The sequence below is a fragment of the Podarcis filfolensis genome (assembly GCF_964270895.1).
Source record: "Podarcis filfolensis genome assembly, chromosome: 2".
NCBI lineage: Eukaryota > Metazoa > Chordata > Lepidosauria > Squamata > Lacertidae > Podarcis > Podarcis filfolensis.
The window spans coordinates 56,009,876-56,022,560 of record NC_139605.1 but is presented as its reverse complement, the minus strand read 5'-3'; the positions used below and the strand labels follow the sequence as shown (position 1 = coordinate 56,022,560).

At 48.9% G+C, this 12,685-nt stretch overlaps 1 protein-coding gene across 3 annotated transcripts in view; it reads left to right on the top strand.

Annotated features, from left to right (window-relative positions):
* FAM193B (family with sequence similarity 193 member B) overlaps nucleotides 1-12,685 on the top strand; it is a 32,118-nt gene that overhangs the window by 10,696 nt on the left and 8,737 nt on the right. The window contains exons 1-5 of one of the 3 annotated variants that reach the window (XM_083599946.1): nucleotides 8,905-9,030; nucleotides 9,326-9,434; nucleotides 9,539-9,755; nucleotides 10,127-10,327; nucleotides 10,895-11,291. In XM_083599946.1, coding sequence (XP_083456072.1) covers nucleotides 9,399-9,434; nucleotides 9,539-9,755; nucleotides 10,127-10,327; nucleotides 10,895-11,291 — 851 coding nt within the window. In that variant the 5' untranslated portion in view covers nucleotides 8,905-9,030; nucleotides 9,326-9,398. Of the gene's footprint in view, nucleotides 1-8,790; nucleotides 9,031-9,325; nucleotides 9,435-9,538; nucleotides 9,756-10,126; nucleotides 10,328-10,894; nucleotides 11,292-12,685 lie in introns of those variants that run through there. The other 2 variants (XM_083599944.1, XM_083599945.1) reach the window with 2 other exon arrangements.

The window sequence follows — 12,685 nt, the reverse complement described above, 5'->3', positions numbered from 1 at the left end:
TGTCTGTCTGTTTCCCTTATAAAGCACCTGAGGATCTACTACGCATGCTCAGTAGTGTAATTGTTTGCTGGTTGGATGCATGACCAAGGAGTGGGTGGAAGTGAAACTATAAATACAACACTTCCTGGTTGGGGTTGGGGTTTTTATATGGTCCAATTAGTTTGGTATGTTATGGGGAAATGTGTTAACTAATGATTGCGTGGATTATTTTCTCTTAAACACTTTTCCTTGCTGTAGTTTTCTGAAAGTGCTTCTCCCCCTCCCCTAACATTTTTGGAAATACTTCTTTTCTGTTTTAACTTTAAAGCTGGTAAAAATAAGTCAAGGTGTGTCTTTACAAATGTGGTTCTCCTTATCGCGGAGGGCATCTCCTTTTCATACGTTGTTCAGGTAAAACTTAGCAGTCCCAAACCAAACAAGTTTTATAGTGGTATCTCGATATTGTAGTTGTTGTAGGTGCGTGATGTTTTCATAAAAACGCTTCCCTTAGGGTTGCCTTGATTCCCTGTGAAAAACGTTTGTGGGTAGCTTTGCACTCTGGTTATTTTTCTAGCTGTCACATTGTAAATTGGAGGCCTGCCTCAGAGTAGGCCAGGTCATTCCAAGGTAGCTATATCATGTTGCTCAACCGTTAATGTGCCACGTGGTGCAGGTAGGGTTGGAATCCTTTGCAGAAGCTCTTGCCAGAAAGGTTGAGGTAATGTGTGTGGACTTTAAGTCAAAGATCTTGTTAGTGCAGCCTCACTCAGCCTGGTGGCCCCCAGATTTTTGGACTGCAACTCCTATCATCCCTGATGATTGTCATTCTGGTTGGGCTTTGAAGGGAATTATGCTTCAAACATCTGGAGCAGGGGCAGGGAATTAGATCTGGCTGGAAGGTCTGATCTTTACCTCCCTCACCCCGTGACCCAGCTTGGACAGGTGAATATGGCTGCCTATATGTCAAGGTAAAGGTAAAGGACCCCTGGACGGTTAAGTCCAGTCAAAGGTGACTGGGGTTGCGGTGCTCATCTCGCTTTTAGGCTGAGCGTGTCGGTGTTTGTCCACAGACAGCTTTCCGGGTCATGTGGCCAGCATGACTAAACCACTTCTGGCGCAACGGAACACCGTGACGGAAACCAGAGTGCACGGAAACACCGTTTACCTTCCTGCCGCAGCAGTATCTATTTAGCTACTTGCACTGGTGTGCTTTCGAACTGCTAGGTAGGCAGGAGCTGGGACAGAGCAACGGGAGCTCACCCCGTTGCCCGGATTAGCTGCTCAGTGGTTACAGCAAGCCTCTTTGAAGTCCGTTTCCGTGTGTGGTTTGAATCAAAGTGATGCCTGCGAATGGAAAAATTCATTGGCACTCGTGGGTCAGCACTGTCATCAAGCCTTGCTTACCAAGGCACAATTGGGAGCACCCTTTAAGTTCCAGATTGTTCATTAGCTGTTGAGGTTTTACCTGGCCCACAATTGATGTCATATATGATATTAGGTGGGTGTGGTTTGGGGAAAACTGCCTCACAAGCCAAACTAGAAACCCTGCCAGGCCTAATTAGTGCTTGCAGACCAGAGGTTCTCCACTACTGGTCTAGATCAGCCTTTCACAACCTTGGGTCGCCATATGTTGTTGGACTACAGCTCCCATCACCCCTAGCCAGTGGTCAGGAATGATGGGAGTTGTAGTCCAACAACATATGGCGACCCAAGGTTGAGAAAGGCTGGTTTAGAGGTTAATACGTTGTAGATGAAATTTTAAACCTAGATTAGTATTAGTGAGGCTGCAATCTTATGCGCACGTACATAGGAGTAAGCTCCATTGAACTCAGTGGGTCTTCTAAATACTTGTATATAGTACTGCATATGATATTGGACAGCAGCATGGTAGTTGTTGACCAAAAATGTCTGGAGCAGGAGCAGGAAAGATTCCTGGGTTCCTTCTTTGGATTCCTTCCTCTCCTCCCCTTGTGTGCTGTACTGGGGGTTCTCCTGAACACACACACCCCGATCCAATTTTGGGGCTTGGGAAAGTGAGGAAGGCATTGTGCTAGTGGAAGTCCTTGCACAGGCTTCCACTAGCAAGACTCAGTTGAACTCCACCTTTAGCCTCTCGTATTCCTGGTAATACCATTATCAAACTGAAACAGTAGCATGCTGCGATAGCATTTAATTCATGCTCTGAAAGAGAGACACTTGTAGATCAACCTAATCAGTAAAAAATAAATAAAATTGTTTGTGATTGTTTTCAGCATGAGTAAATCTTGTCTTCCCTACTCTTTGATGTGATTAGTAACATAAGAAACTTCCTTTTTCTGACTTGGCCTATTGGTTCATCTCTCAGTATTGTCTACAGAGACTTGCAGTAGCTTTCCAGGGTTTCAGTGATAGGGTCTCCTCTACCAGCAAATGATCAAATTGTGCATGGTAGTTAAATATATGGCATCACTTCATTTAGCTAAGTTGATCTGATCTAGTGTGGAAGCAAGTACCCCGTTCTGATGTAGCCAAGCCATCGGCACTGACAAGTCAGCTTTTCAGGGGAATAGGAGCAGAGATGACTGCTTAACAGAACAAGAAACTTGTCTTCTCTGACAATGCAGGGCACATGCTGCTTAGCCTACGATCTGCAGGATGAGTATGACCTTAGCGGGCTTTTGTTAGTGATTCATATCCTGGAGTGTGGTGTCAGTCACAGCGAGGTCAGCTTTCAAACCTCCTATTAGCAATAAAGAAGATCTACCTCTGTGGCATTTCCCACATGCCTTAAGAAATATGGATTAAATATCTGAAGTCTGATCCATAGACCATAGTTCTTAAACATGCCACTATCCCTTTCTGCCCTCAGCAACTCTGTAAGGTACCCAAGGTTGCTGGAGAGCATGTCCAGTCAGATGAGCAGTGATTTGATTCTGGGGTTGTGTCCAGATGTATGTGACCTTTGTGGCGAGCTTGCAGGGAAAGAGCACTCACTGTGGAGGGGGTCAAACAACTCATTCATACAAAGAATGCATGAGGGGTGTCACAAGGCTATGTGGGTTACACCTCCCCCTCCCCTGCTGGTGTGTCCAGAAGGTGGCCTGTCCCACTACTCAAGTCTTGTATACATGTGAAAAGAGATTGACTCAGAATTCCCACTCATCTGAAGTAGTTCTACCTGTGTACACACTATGTGTACTGTCTCTTTAAATGCCTGCCATTTGTCCAGCCAGTGATGGCTGCAGGCTGGTGGACAGGACCCTGCTTTCTCTCTCAGAGCTTGAGGGTTTTACTTTTGAATGACTCTTAATGTATTGTGCCTTACATACAGACTTCTCTTCAAGATCCATCTCTGGGAGACCAGCTTAACTTGTTTCTGCAGAAGCTGGCCACGGAGATTGATTGACTGATTCCTATGATAGCACTGCCATTTGTTTCATTCACCCTCCAGTTTTCTTTTTTTAAAAAACCCCAAAATGAATAGAATAGAATAAATAAATAAGGAATTGATTGTTTTTATTCAGATTGGGCTCTGAGTAAGCATTCAAGTGACCGGACATAGTTAAGCTATAATTTTTTTAAAAAATATATTTAAAAGGCAGGCTGCCTGCCCGAAATGGGGAAGGGGTCAAAATGGAGTGGTGAATCAGAACTGAATTCACTGGTAAATGCATGTTGAAAGGGTTGCAAAGGGGTGGTTCAAGCCATGTGGAAACGAGCAGCTTGCCCTGATTTTGAAGTATGCCTGCACACAGCCTGGGTTCCCCATACTTAAGAGAACTTTCTACCTACATATATTTCACGCGACCTCTGCCACCACGGTGGGGAAACTCAGGAGTCAGTATTTGCTCAAGGTGATGCATTTTTGACATAGGGTGCAATTTTCATGCGGGGACTCTTTTTAAACAAGTGACTTCCTATGTGGAATAGCCCTGCAGGAGAATTAATCTGCACCAGGCAGTTCATATCTGGATCAGACGCAAGACAAAACAAAGAGATAAATGTTTGGCTGGTAATGTTCTCATCCGAAACCTCAGAAGAGGCATAATGTTTAGAATTCAGGAGTGAGGAATCTGTGGCTCTCTAGAGTTGGAGTGCAATATTATTTGGAGGTCCACATGTTCCCTATCCCTGAGTTAAATTGACATGATGGGGCAGGGCCACGTAGGCTCCCAGTGTGTTTTGACAGAGCAGCATGTTCACTAAAATGAGGGTGGAGGCAGTGGCGGAGCTTCATGCTCTGGCACCGGGGGGGGGGGGGGGGGCAGAGAGCAGACAGGGGTGGGGCTGCCGGGATTGCACTGCTGGGGCGGGGTGCACCCCCCGCACTCCCCTTCCTCCGCCAGTGGGTGGAGGACACTGCCGGATGGGTGTAAAGTATTGTCAGTGGGCAAAAGTGGAAAAAAAGGAAGGGCACTCACACACTTGCCTGTAGACTACTGATCAGAAGGAAGCAAGGAATGAGAGGGCAATACCTCCTAACTCAACCTCAGCACTCAAAATGAAGGCTGGATAGGATGAGAGAGAAGCTCTTGCTTCTTTAGGAAGGCCTACTTAAGTTTGTAGAACTATCATGGTTGTGGCACTTGTGGCTGGAAGCTGAAGCAGGGATAGGTGAGGGTCAGGGCTGGCTCAAGACATTTTGCTGCCATGCTCAAGGTGGCTTACAATTTATTTTAAAAATGACATAACTACAAATGTAATACAAGTAATCCTAAATAATAAACAAAATGTCAAGAAGTTCACAACCAAATTGAACAATTTACACATAAATCATAAGATACAAAATATAAGATACAAGAAGGTAACAACAACAGAAAAAAACAACCCACAAACCCCCCTAAACTATGCCCCAGCTCCAAGGAACATACAGAAGCCAATTGGACTGGCATTTGAAATTTACTCCAATACTGATGAACAGGATCTTCCACTGAACTTGAGGGCAGCAGGCTAGCAGGATGGGCCACATGGCACACACAGCTCTGCCCACTCCCTGTACCTCAGTACCTGCCGCCTGAGGCAGTTGCCTCTCTCTGCCTCATTGCAGGGCTGGCCTTGGTGAGGGTTGCTGTAGGTGTGTGAAGTAGATGTGGTGGTAGGGAGCTTATGACAAACTCGGGGACGTGTTTGCTAAGTCCAGGAGCAGCAGCAACAGGCGAAATGGATACATTTCAGGGATCCCGGTAATAGATACTGCTTAAGCAGTAGATATATTTTTCATTACGGTGTGGGTTGGATAGCTGAAAGTAAAGACCTTTGTTTGCATTTGCTCTAAGTGACATCAGGACTTGTGGAAATAACGAGTGCTGCTTCTTATACCCAAGGAGTTACCGTATTTTTCACCCTATAGGACGCACCGGCCCATAGGACGCACCTAGATTTGGGGGGGGGGAATAAAGGGGGGGAAATTATTTCTCCTCCCCCCCAGGCGCGGGGCTGGGGCGGGGGAAGCCCGAGCTTCCCCCTCCCCCCTCCCCCAGCCCCCAGAACGGGACTCAGAGCGATGCCGAAGCTGCGTGCAGCTTTGGCATTGCTCTGGGAGCTTGCGGGGCTGGAGGAAGGGGAAGCCCTCCGCCAGCCTTCTAACCAAGTCGGAGGACAGCGGGAAAGGCGCGCTGCGCCTCTCCCGCTATCCTCCGAGTTTGCGGGGCTGGCGACGGGGAGGAGCAGGCTTCTCCCCCCCGCCAGCCTTCTAACCAAGTCGGGGGACAGTGGGAAAGGCGCGCTGCACCTCCCGCTGTCCCCCGAGTTTGTGGGGCTCTCCTGAAGCCTGGAGAGCGAGAGGGGTCGGTGCACACCGACCCCTCTCGCTCTCCAGGCTTCAGCGAAAGCCTGCATTCGCCCCATAGGACGCACACACATTTCCCCTTCATTTTTGGAGGGGAAAAAGTGCGTCCTATAGGGCGAAAAATACGGTACTACTTCCATCAACAATATTGAAATTTGTTCCAGAAAGTTTGGAATTTCCAAACAGGCATAACGAGGATTTGAGTCCTGTGTTCTGAATCTGTCTCTTGCTGTGTCAGTCCTCCTTTTGAGAACCTCACTCCTTGATAGGGATTTCCAGGGAACAAAGGTGTGGTGAGAAGAGGCTTGCCTAGGGAACAAAGATGAGTGTGTTTTAAGGAGATGTTTGTCTGCCTTGCAGTGTTTAATTTAGGAGGTGAAATCAACATCTGATGATTGCCAGTGATAGGTGCATATTCTAGGATTAAAAACAACAACACTCATTTAAGAGAAGAGTTAAGGCATTTATGAATTCACTCAGGCACCAAAAAGCATGGAAACAGTAAGTTAAGGCAACAGCCTTAGCTTCACTGCCATGGAAGTGGTAAAAACCTATGTATTGCCTTAGCCTTTGCCAACCCAATGCCTTCCAGATGTTTTGGACGGTGACTGGCTGAAGTTGATGGGAGCTGCAGTCTAAAAGCACAGTCTGATCTATATGCTGTGCCCATTTACAACTTAGCGTCTGTGCACACAAATTTTACCTTGGTTTTTCATCCCAAATCCTCTATTTATATCGGTTGGGAGAACTCTGAAGCTGGGAAGCTGGTCTTTAGTTAGATATGTAGTTTTACATTCTAAGGTTTGTATCCAACGAAATCAATGTGCAAGCAGAACAGATTTGGTAAAGACAATGAAATTCCTCCCCCCCTTCTCCCCCCCCCCCCGACTGTCAGTCCCTAAATCGGTTCTGGTTCTTCCCTCCAACTTTCCAGCGCAGATTTGGAGGAGAGTAGAGGAGAAGTTCCAGTGCACTTGCAGAAGTCATTCCATGCATGTAATGATTTAGTTGGATATAACCCTAAACTTTTGATTTGCTTACCTTAAGCTGTAAAGTACAAACTGTACATGTTGAACTGAAAGCAAAACCTGCAGAGTAGCTATCAAAACTGATCAGGATATGAGACTTGCACTTTTGCTTTGCTCTTCTTCTGAATTCTAAAGACTTACAAAGCAATCCAAAGTGAGTGGGAGAGAGAAGATCAAAGGTGAAGGAACCACTGGGCTTCTACCAGCAGAATGGAAGGGGTGGGGGCTGTGATCTAAGCTCCAGGCGTGCAGTCTAATGGAGTTGGGGCACCTTTTCTCTTGATATACACACACACATGCACATATCTGCTGGAGCATGTAATAATCAAACTTTCATAGCAACACACCACTCACAGGAATAAGCAGGAGCATGCCATGGGTAGGCATGTGCAAGGGTATGCCATATGCAGGCAGGCACAAACAGATGCAGTAGCCCATTGCGCAAGCAGCACACCACTTTTGAACATGCACAGCAGCACAATGTCGCACGCAGAGCAGCTAGAAATGCACACTGCTCCAACCTGTTCCCTCTGGCAGCAACCCTTTTCCTTTGGGGAAGCAGGTTCAACCGGAGGAGCTTCAGTCTGCCCAACAGATCTATTTTGTCGTACTTGCCCTTAGTTAAATTGTTTATTTAAAACGGGAACTTTGAACTGTCATAACTTTAGGAATACTTAACAGACTTTCACCAAAACAGCAATTTGGTTTTCTCGCTTACGTGAAAGGGGAAATTTCTAGGTATGTTTTGAGAAAAGGGGTGTGCAAAAACAGGACACAATTAAACTGCTATCACACATTGGCATTCTTAGATTTCCAGTGCCAGATTTCCTCCTGATAAGATAATTTGTCTTCATTCTGATGAATAGCATTTTCTGGTTTTATGATGAAAGAATGCAGAAAAAGTAGAGCCATGGGATTGGTAATTAATATTCTCTCACATACGCTGACAAGTTGTTGCTGATTGGACTCTCCCTCTCAGGGGTGTGTCTGATTTTCTGGGCATGCTCTGAGGCTGCCAGCCCACATCCTGCTGTGGAACTACTCCTTTGTCACTTTCCTCCGTCACCCCTGCCCCCGAGCACACCTGTTCCTGCGGTGATTGTGAGAAGGGAAGGCCAGTTCTCCTTCTGTCTCCTCCTCGTGCTGCACCCTTTGCCCCTTTGGGCTTTGTCTCACCTTGAGTCTGAGAACGACCATCTGCTTTGCAGCAGCAGTCAGATGCATGGCCCATTGTCCCGGGCTCCTCAGTCGGTGGGGAAACAATGCGACCCTGCCCCTAACCCTTCATGCCTGTCACCATCTCTAAGCAGTGCCGAGGCCGATTTGTCGCCTGGCTTCCGCCCCGGAGCCAGACAGGAAGCTGAAGGCCTTGTGTGGGAAGAATGAAAGGAGCAGCCAGGAGAAGGTTTCTGCCTTACGTGTTGCAGCTGTTCCTCCGTCTTCAGCTGCACAGGAGCAAGGAGGAGCAGGCTGCCTGTCTTCTGGGCCCAGAGGGCCTTGGGATAGTGCTGGAAGCATAGGATGGGGGAAGTAGCATCCTGTGCTGAGGCAGGAGTTGTGAGCTGGGGGACAACTGCGGGTGGGAGAATAAAAGGGACAGAGAGAACTGGGATACAAATCAGGCACCTTTGTGGCTCTCACACAGAAACACACACCCTTCTGCCATCACAGACTGTTCATTCCCTCTCCTCCTGCCCCGGATCTGCCACTCTGCTGGTGTGCTTAGTTCTGAGGTTGCTTAGTGTGAACAGTATTGTACTAATAGCAGAGTTAGGCAGGAAGCACTAGAAAATCTTTTCTGGGAGCATCCAGCTGCCGGCTGTCTGGATGGCCTGTTTGCCCACAGGTTTGCAAGAGCTCTGTGGGAAAGCCACGACATGGCAAAAGGTATTGCCCTAATCCGGATTTGGGGATTTTCCTAAGCATATCCTGTTGTCATAGCACATGGCCCAGTGCTCCCCAAGCTCGTGTTCCCCATGAGCAACCCTCGCTTTCTGTGTGTTTGCCCTGCTGCAGGTGCTGCCCACCTCCAACCAGTCGGTGCAGACGTGCTGCTTGCTGTGCCACCGGGAGCGTAAAGATTGGGGAGGACCATCCCACAATGGGCTGATATCTCCGGGCGAGCGGCTGCCTCCGGATTTTGTACCGACGCTGGTGCAGAACCTGCTGGGAGAGATGCCTCTGTGGATCTGCCAGAGCTGCAGGCAGAGCGTGGAAGAGGAAGAAAGGAGGGCAGTCCAGGAGCAGGCGCTGGCGGTAAGCATTTAACCCCACCAGAACGCACATCATCACTCACTCCGGGACAAATGTTCTTGGGTCAAGGAGGGTTAACTGCTGTGAAGCAGTCTACATAAAAGGCCTTCCTGGATTAGTCAAGCTGCACACCCTTGACCACTGTCGGATGGCTGTATTATGTTCTGGGACTCTAACTGCTCCCAGCTCTAGGCTGTGGAACTTGCCAGCTTTGACTTGAGTGAATGCATTGCCTACAACAACAGGGCCTTGACTCTTTTCTTTCTTGTCACTGTCATCATTTGCGGTGGTGGGAAAGGGAATGAGAGTAGAGGTAAGACTAGACAAGCCTGTCTCCTCACCGAGAGTCTGCATCCTCCTGGGCAAGTGCCATGGTGGGTCCAGGACAAGAATTGATTGGAGCAAAGGTTAGTCCAATGTTACTATTCCTCACAGATCAGCCATGAGCTTACCCTTCCAAGCAGACGTGTTGCATTGGATTTGTGGTCTGAGCCGCCCGTTCTCTTCCCAGGTCTCGCTGTCGCATACGGCCTGCAAGTCACAGTCCTGCGGGGCAGGCTCCCACTCCTCTTCGTCTTCGTCATCTTCATCCTCGTGCCACGGGAACTCAGGAGACTGGGACCCCAGCTCCTTCCTGTCTGCACACAAGCTCTCGGGGCTCTGGAACTCCCAGCATGCCAATGGGGCAGCTCAAGGGAGCTCCCTGGGGGGAACACCTGTTGTACCAGGTAAGTTGATGTTGCCCCTGGGCCAGTGATGCTCTTCTCCCTTCTAGATGCGGGGTTCTCCCTACAGCTTCTTTATGGAGGCTATGCCAGTAGTCATTGGGCGGGGGCGTGGCAATTGCTTAACTGTGTGAGGAAGTGCTAGCATCTGGCAACCTATATCAATACATTTTGTCAGAGAAGGGATGACCATACACAAGCCTGTCTTGCTCTTCTCCTGAGGGAGAGCAATTTTTTATATGAAGGTCCCTGCTTACTGAGGTCTTCCCACCAGAGGCCTTTTGCAATCTCCATGGCCCAGATGAGGTGCCACAAGTGGGGAGGTGAGTGAGGGGCCTGGAGAGCAGCCAGCTCCATCTCTGACTCCATTTCAGGTGACAAGCACCCCGGCCTCCCTCCGGAGTGTGCCAGCCAGGCCCCTGCTGTGGGAGGTGGGCTCAAAGCCTGCCCTTACAGCCACGCGCTCTCCCCAGCTCCCAGCGGCACCCCAGGCTCGCCTCTGCCTACCTCACTCGACTTCTGCAAAACTCTTCCCAAGCAGTTCAAGAGCATGTGCCGGAGACCCACCCCGCCAGGTCTGTATGGGCGGGGCCTGGGGAAGGCCAGCTGACCACATCCGCAGGGCAAAAGTGGCACCACATTGCTGGGCTCACTACTGTGGAATCTTGCCTCCTCTTGGGGCCAGCCCCTTAGGGCCCATCCTTGGGCTGAGTGAGACCTTAGCACGACCCCAAAGGGCAAGGGTTGCCCCCCTTTCCCCTTCTGAGAGCTGTGGGTTTAAAATGTTAAACATGTCATACGTGTGGCCAAACACCTAGCATGTTTTGAGGAAACATGTTATGTTGTAAGCCCTGGTACATTGGAAAGTACTTTGGAAAGTACCACAGCTGCAGGGAAGCTTCTAGCTGAGAAAATGATTACCAGGTTGGGTTGGCTTGAGCGGCATGCCTGGGTGTATGGCCATAGAGCCTTGGAAGTATTATGGGAGGGGCAATACTTCTGGGCAAGAACCTTGTGGTGCAGAGGTCTCCATGGTGGGGAAGCTTAGCACCTGTGGAATATTTTGCCCCTTATAGTACTGTGTGAAAAGTCTGCTGTCCAGGATTGGATCTAATAGCTCTCCCTTTTCCATCTGGCTGCAGGAGAGGCCTTCCACTCCTCGGAGCACCACCGGCATGTGGACCTCACTGCTCCACCCAACAGCCCCACAGGCCTCCCCTCGCAGCCGCCGGCACTCCTCCCGACAAAGCAGATGCCTGCCCACCCTGGGCCCTTCAGCTCCCCTCCTCACGTCCACCTGAGCTCCTCACCGCAGGCGGCCCCCTTCCCTGCGCCAGCCCTCAGTCCACACACACCGGTGCCCAAGCCAGGAGCAGACTCCCCTCCCACTGGATCTTGCAAGAGCCCACACCTGCCAACTGCCAATGTGCCACTGCTGAAGATACCGCCTCCCGTAGGCTGCACTCATCCATGCAACGGCCATTGCAGCGGCTCCTTGGGTCCTCCGACTGCCTCGCATCAACTGCCCAGCACCAACAGGTGAGTGGAGCCCTGGGCATAGGGTTGCTGATAGGAATGTGCCCAGCACCTTCCTGGGGTAATTTGCCACTTGGCAGAAGTCATCCTTGTGGCGTGCATTTTAGGATAGCAGCCTAAGGACCATTATCTCTGCTCAGTGTGAGTGAACCATTTGAAACTCCAGGCAGGTGGATAGACTAGGGGTACCTCTACAGTGTCACTATTTTGCGGGGGAGGGATTTAAGTGCATACCGGAACTGCAAGATGGCACAATTAAAGTTGATTAAAGCTTTCTGTTGGTCTAGTCCAAGGTTTCTCAAACTTGGGTCCCCAGCTGTTGTTGGATTACAACTCCCATCATCACTAGCTAGCAGGACCATTGGCCAGGGGTGATGGGAGTTGTAGTCCAACAACTGCTGGGGACTCAAGTTTGGGAAATCCTGGACTAGTTAGTGTAGTAGATCCACCTTCAAAAAAGTGGACGTTTTGCGCCTTGCAAATGACAGGAAAATGTGAAAAGTATGAGGTGGAGGAGTGATTATAGGGAGGATGTGTAGGCATCCTGCAAACAAATTCAGGATGAATGCAGGACAATTGCTTGTTGTCATATAACTGCTCTGCAAACAAATAACAATGAGCCTAATTGCCCTGTATACTTCGTGCAAGCAAATGAAGGTGAATGCTGAATTAACAGGACTTCTGGAGAAGCCCTCTTTTCACCTGTGTTGTCTAGGCAGCTGAATGGGCAACTTGGTCTTCTTTCCCTGCTCTGTTCTCTCCAGCTCCCAAAGGAGGCTTGTGTTCAATCCTGTCCTAAAAAATTGAAACCAGAGGCAGTCTGTGACTTCTGCGCCTGAGGGGATTGCTGTTACAGTAGGGATGGCTTGAGCATTTGCTCGTCTAGATTTAGTGATGCTTACCACGAACCATTTGGAGAGAGGGCCTGTCCAACCTGCTGGGACCAGTGCATGAAGCAGGGTTTTATTTAAGCTCTTAGAAGTGCCAGCTCTGGATAATGTTATTTTGGGCATAGCTATCCCGCCATTGTTGGAGTTTCACTTGCTCTGTTACGAGTCAGTGCTGGCATAACATTTTTCTTTCCGTAAAAAAATATAAATGAAAAAAGTTACACTAGAATGCAAACTCCATGTAGTTTTGGAACGAAAGAGTTGTGAATGAGAGCGGGTGGGAATCTCTCCCACTCATGGATCTATCCTACAGTCCACAAGCCTTTTGTATTCCGTTGAAACTTTTTTCATGAATATTTTGCCATGAAGGAAAAAGTTATTTCAGAACCTGTTGTTAAGTGTTGCAGAGTAATATTATTGGCCTTCTCTGAAGACGGGGGTGCTGGAGCGCTGTGGGGTTTGATCCCTATTTTCCATTGTATTTGCCATTTTTTAGCCATATTACAG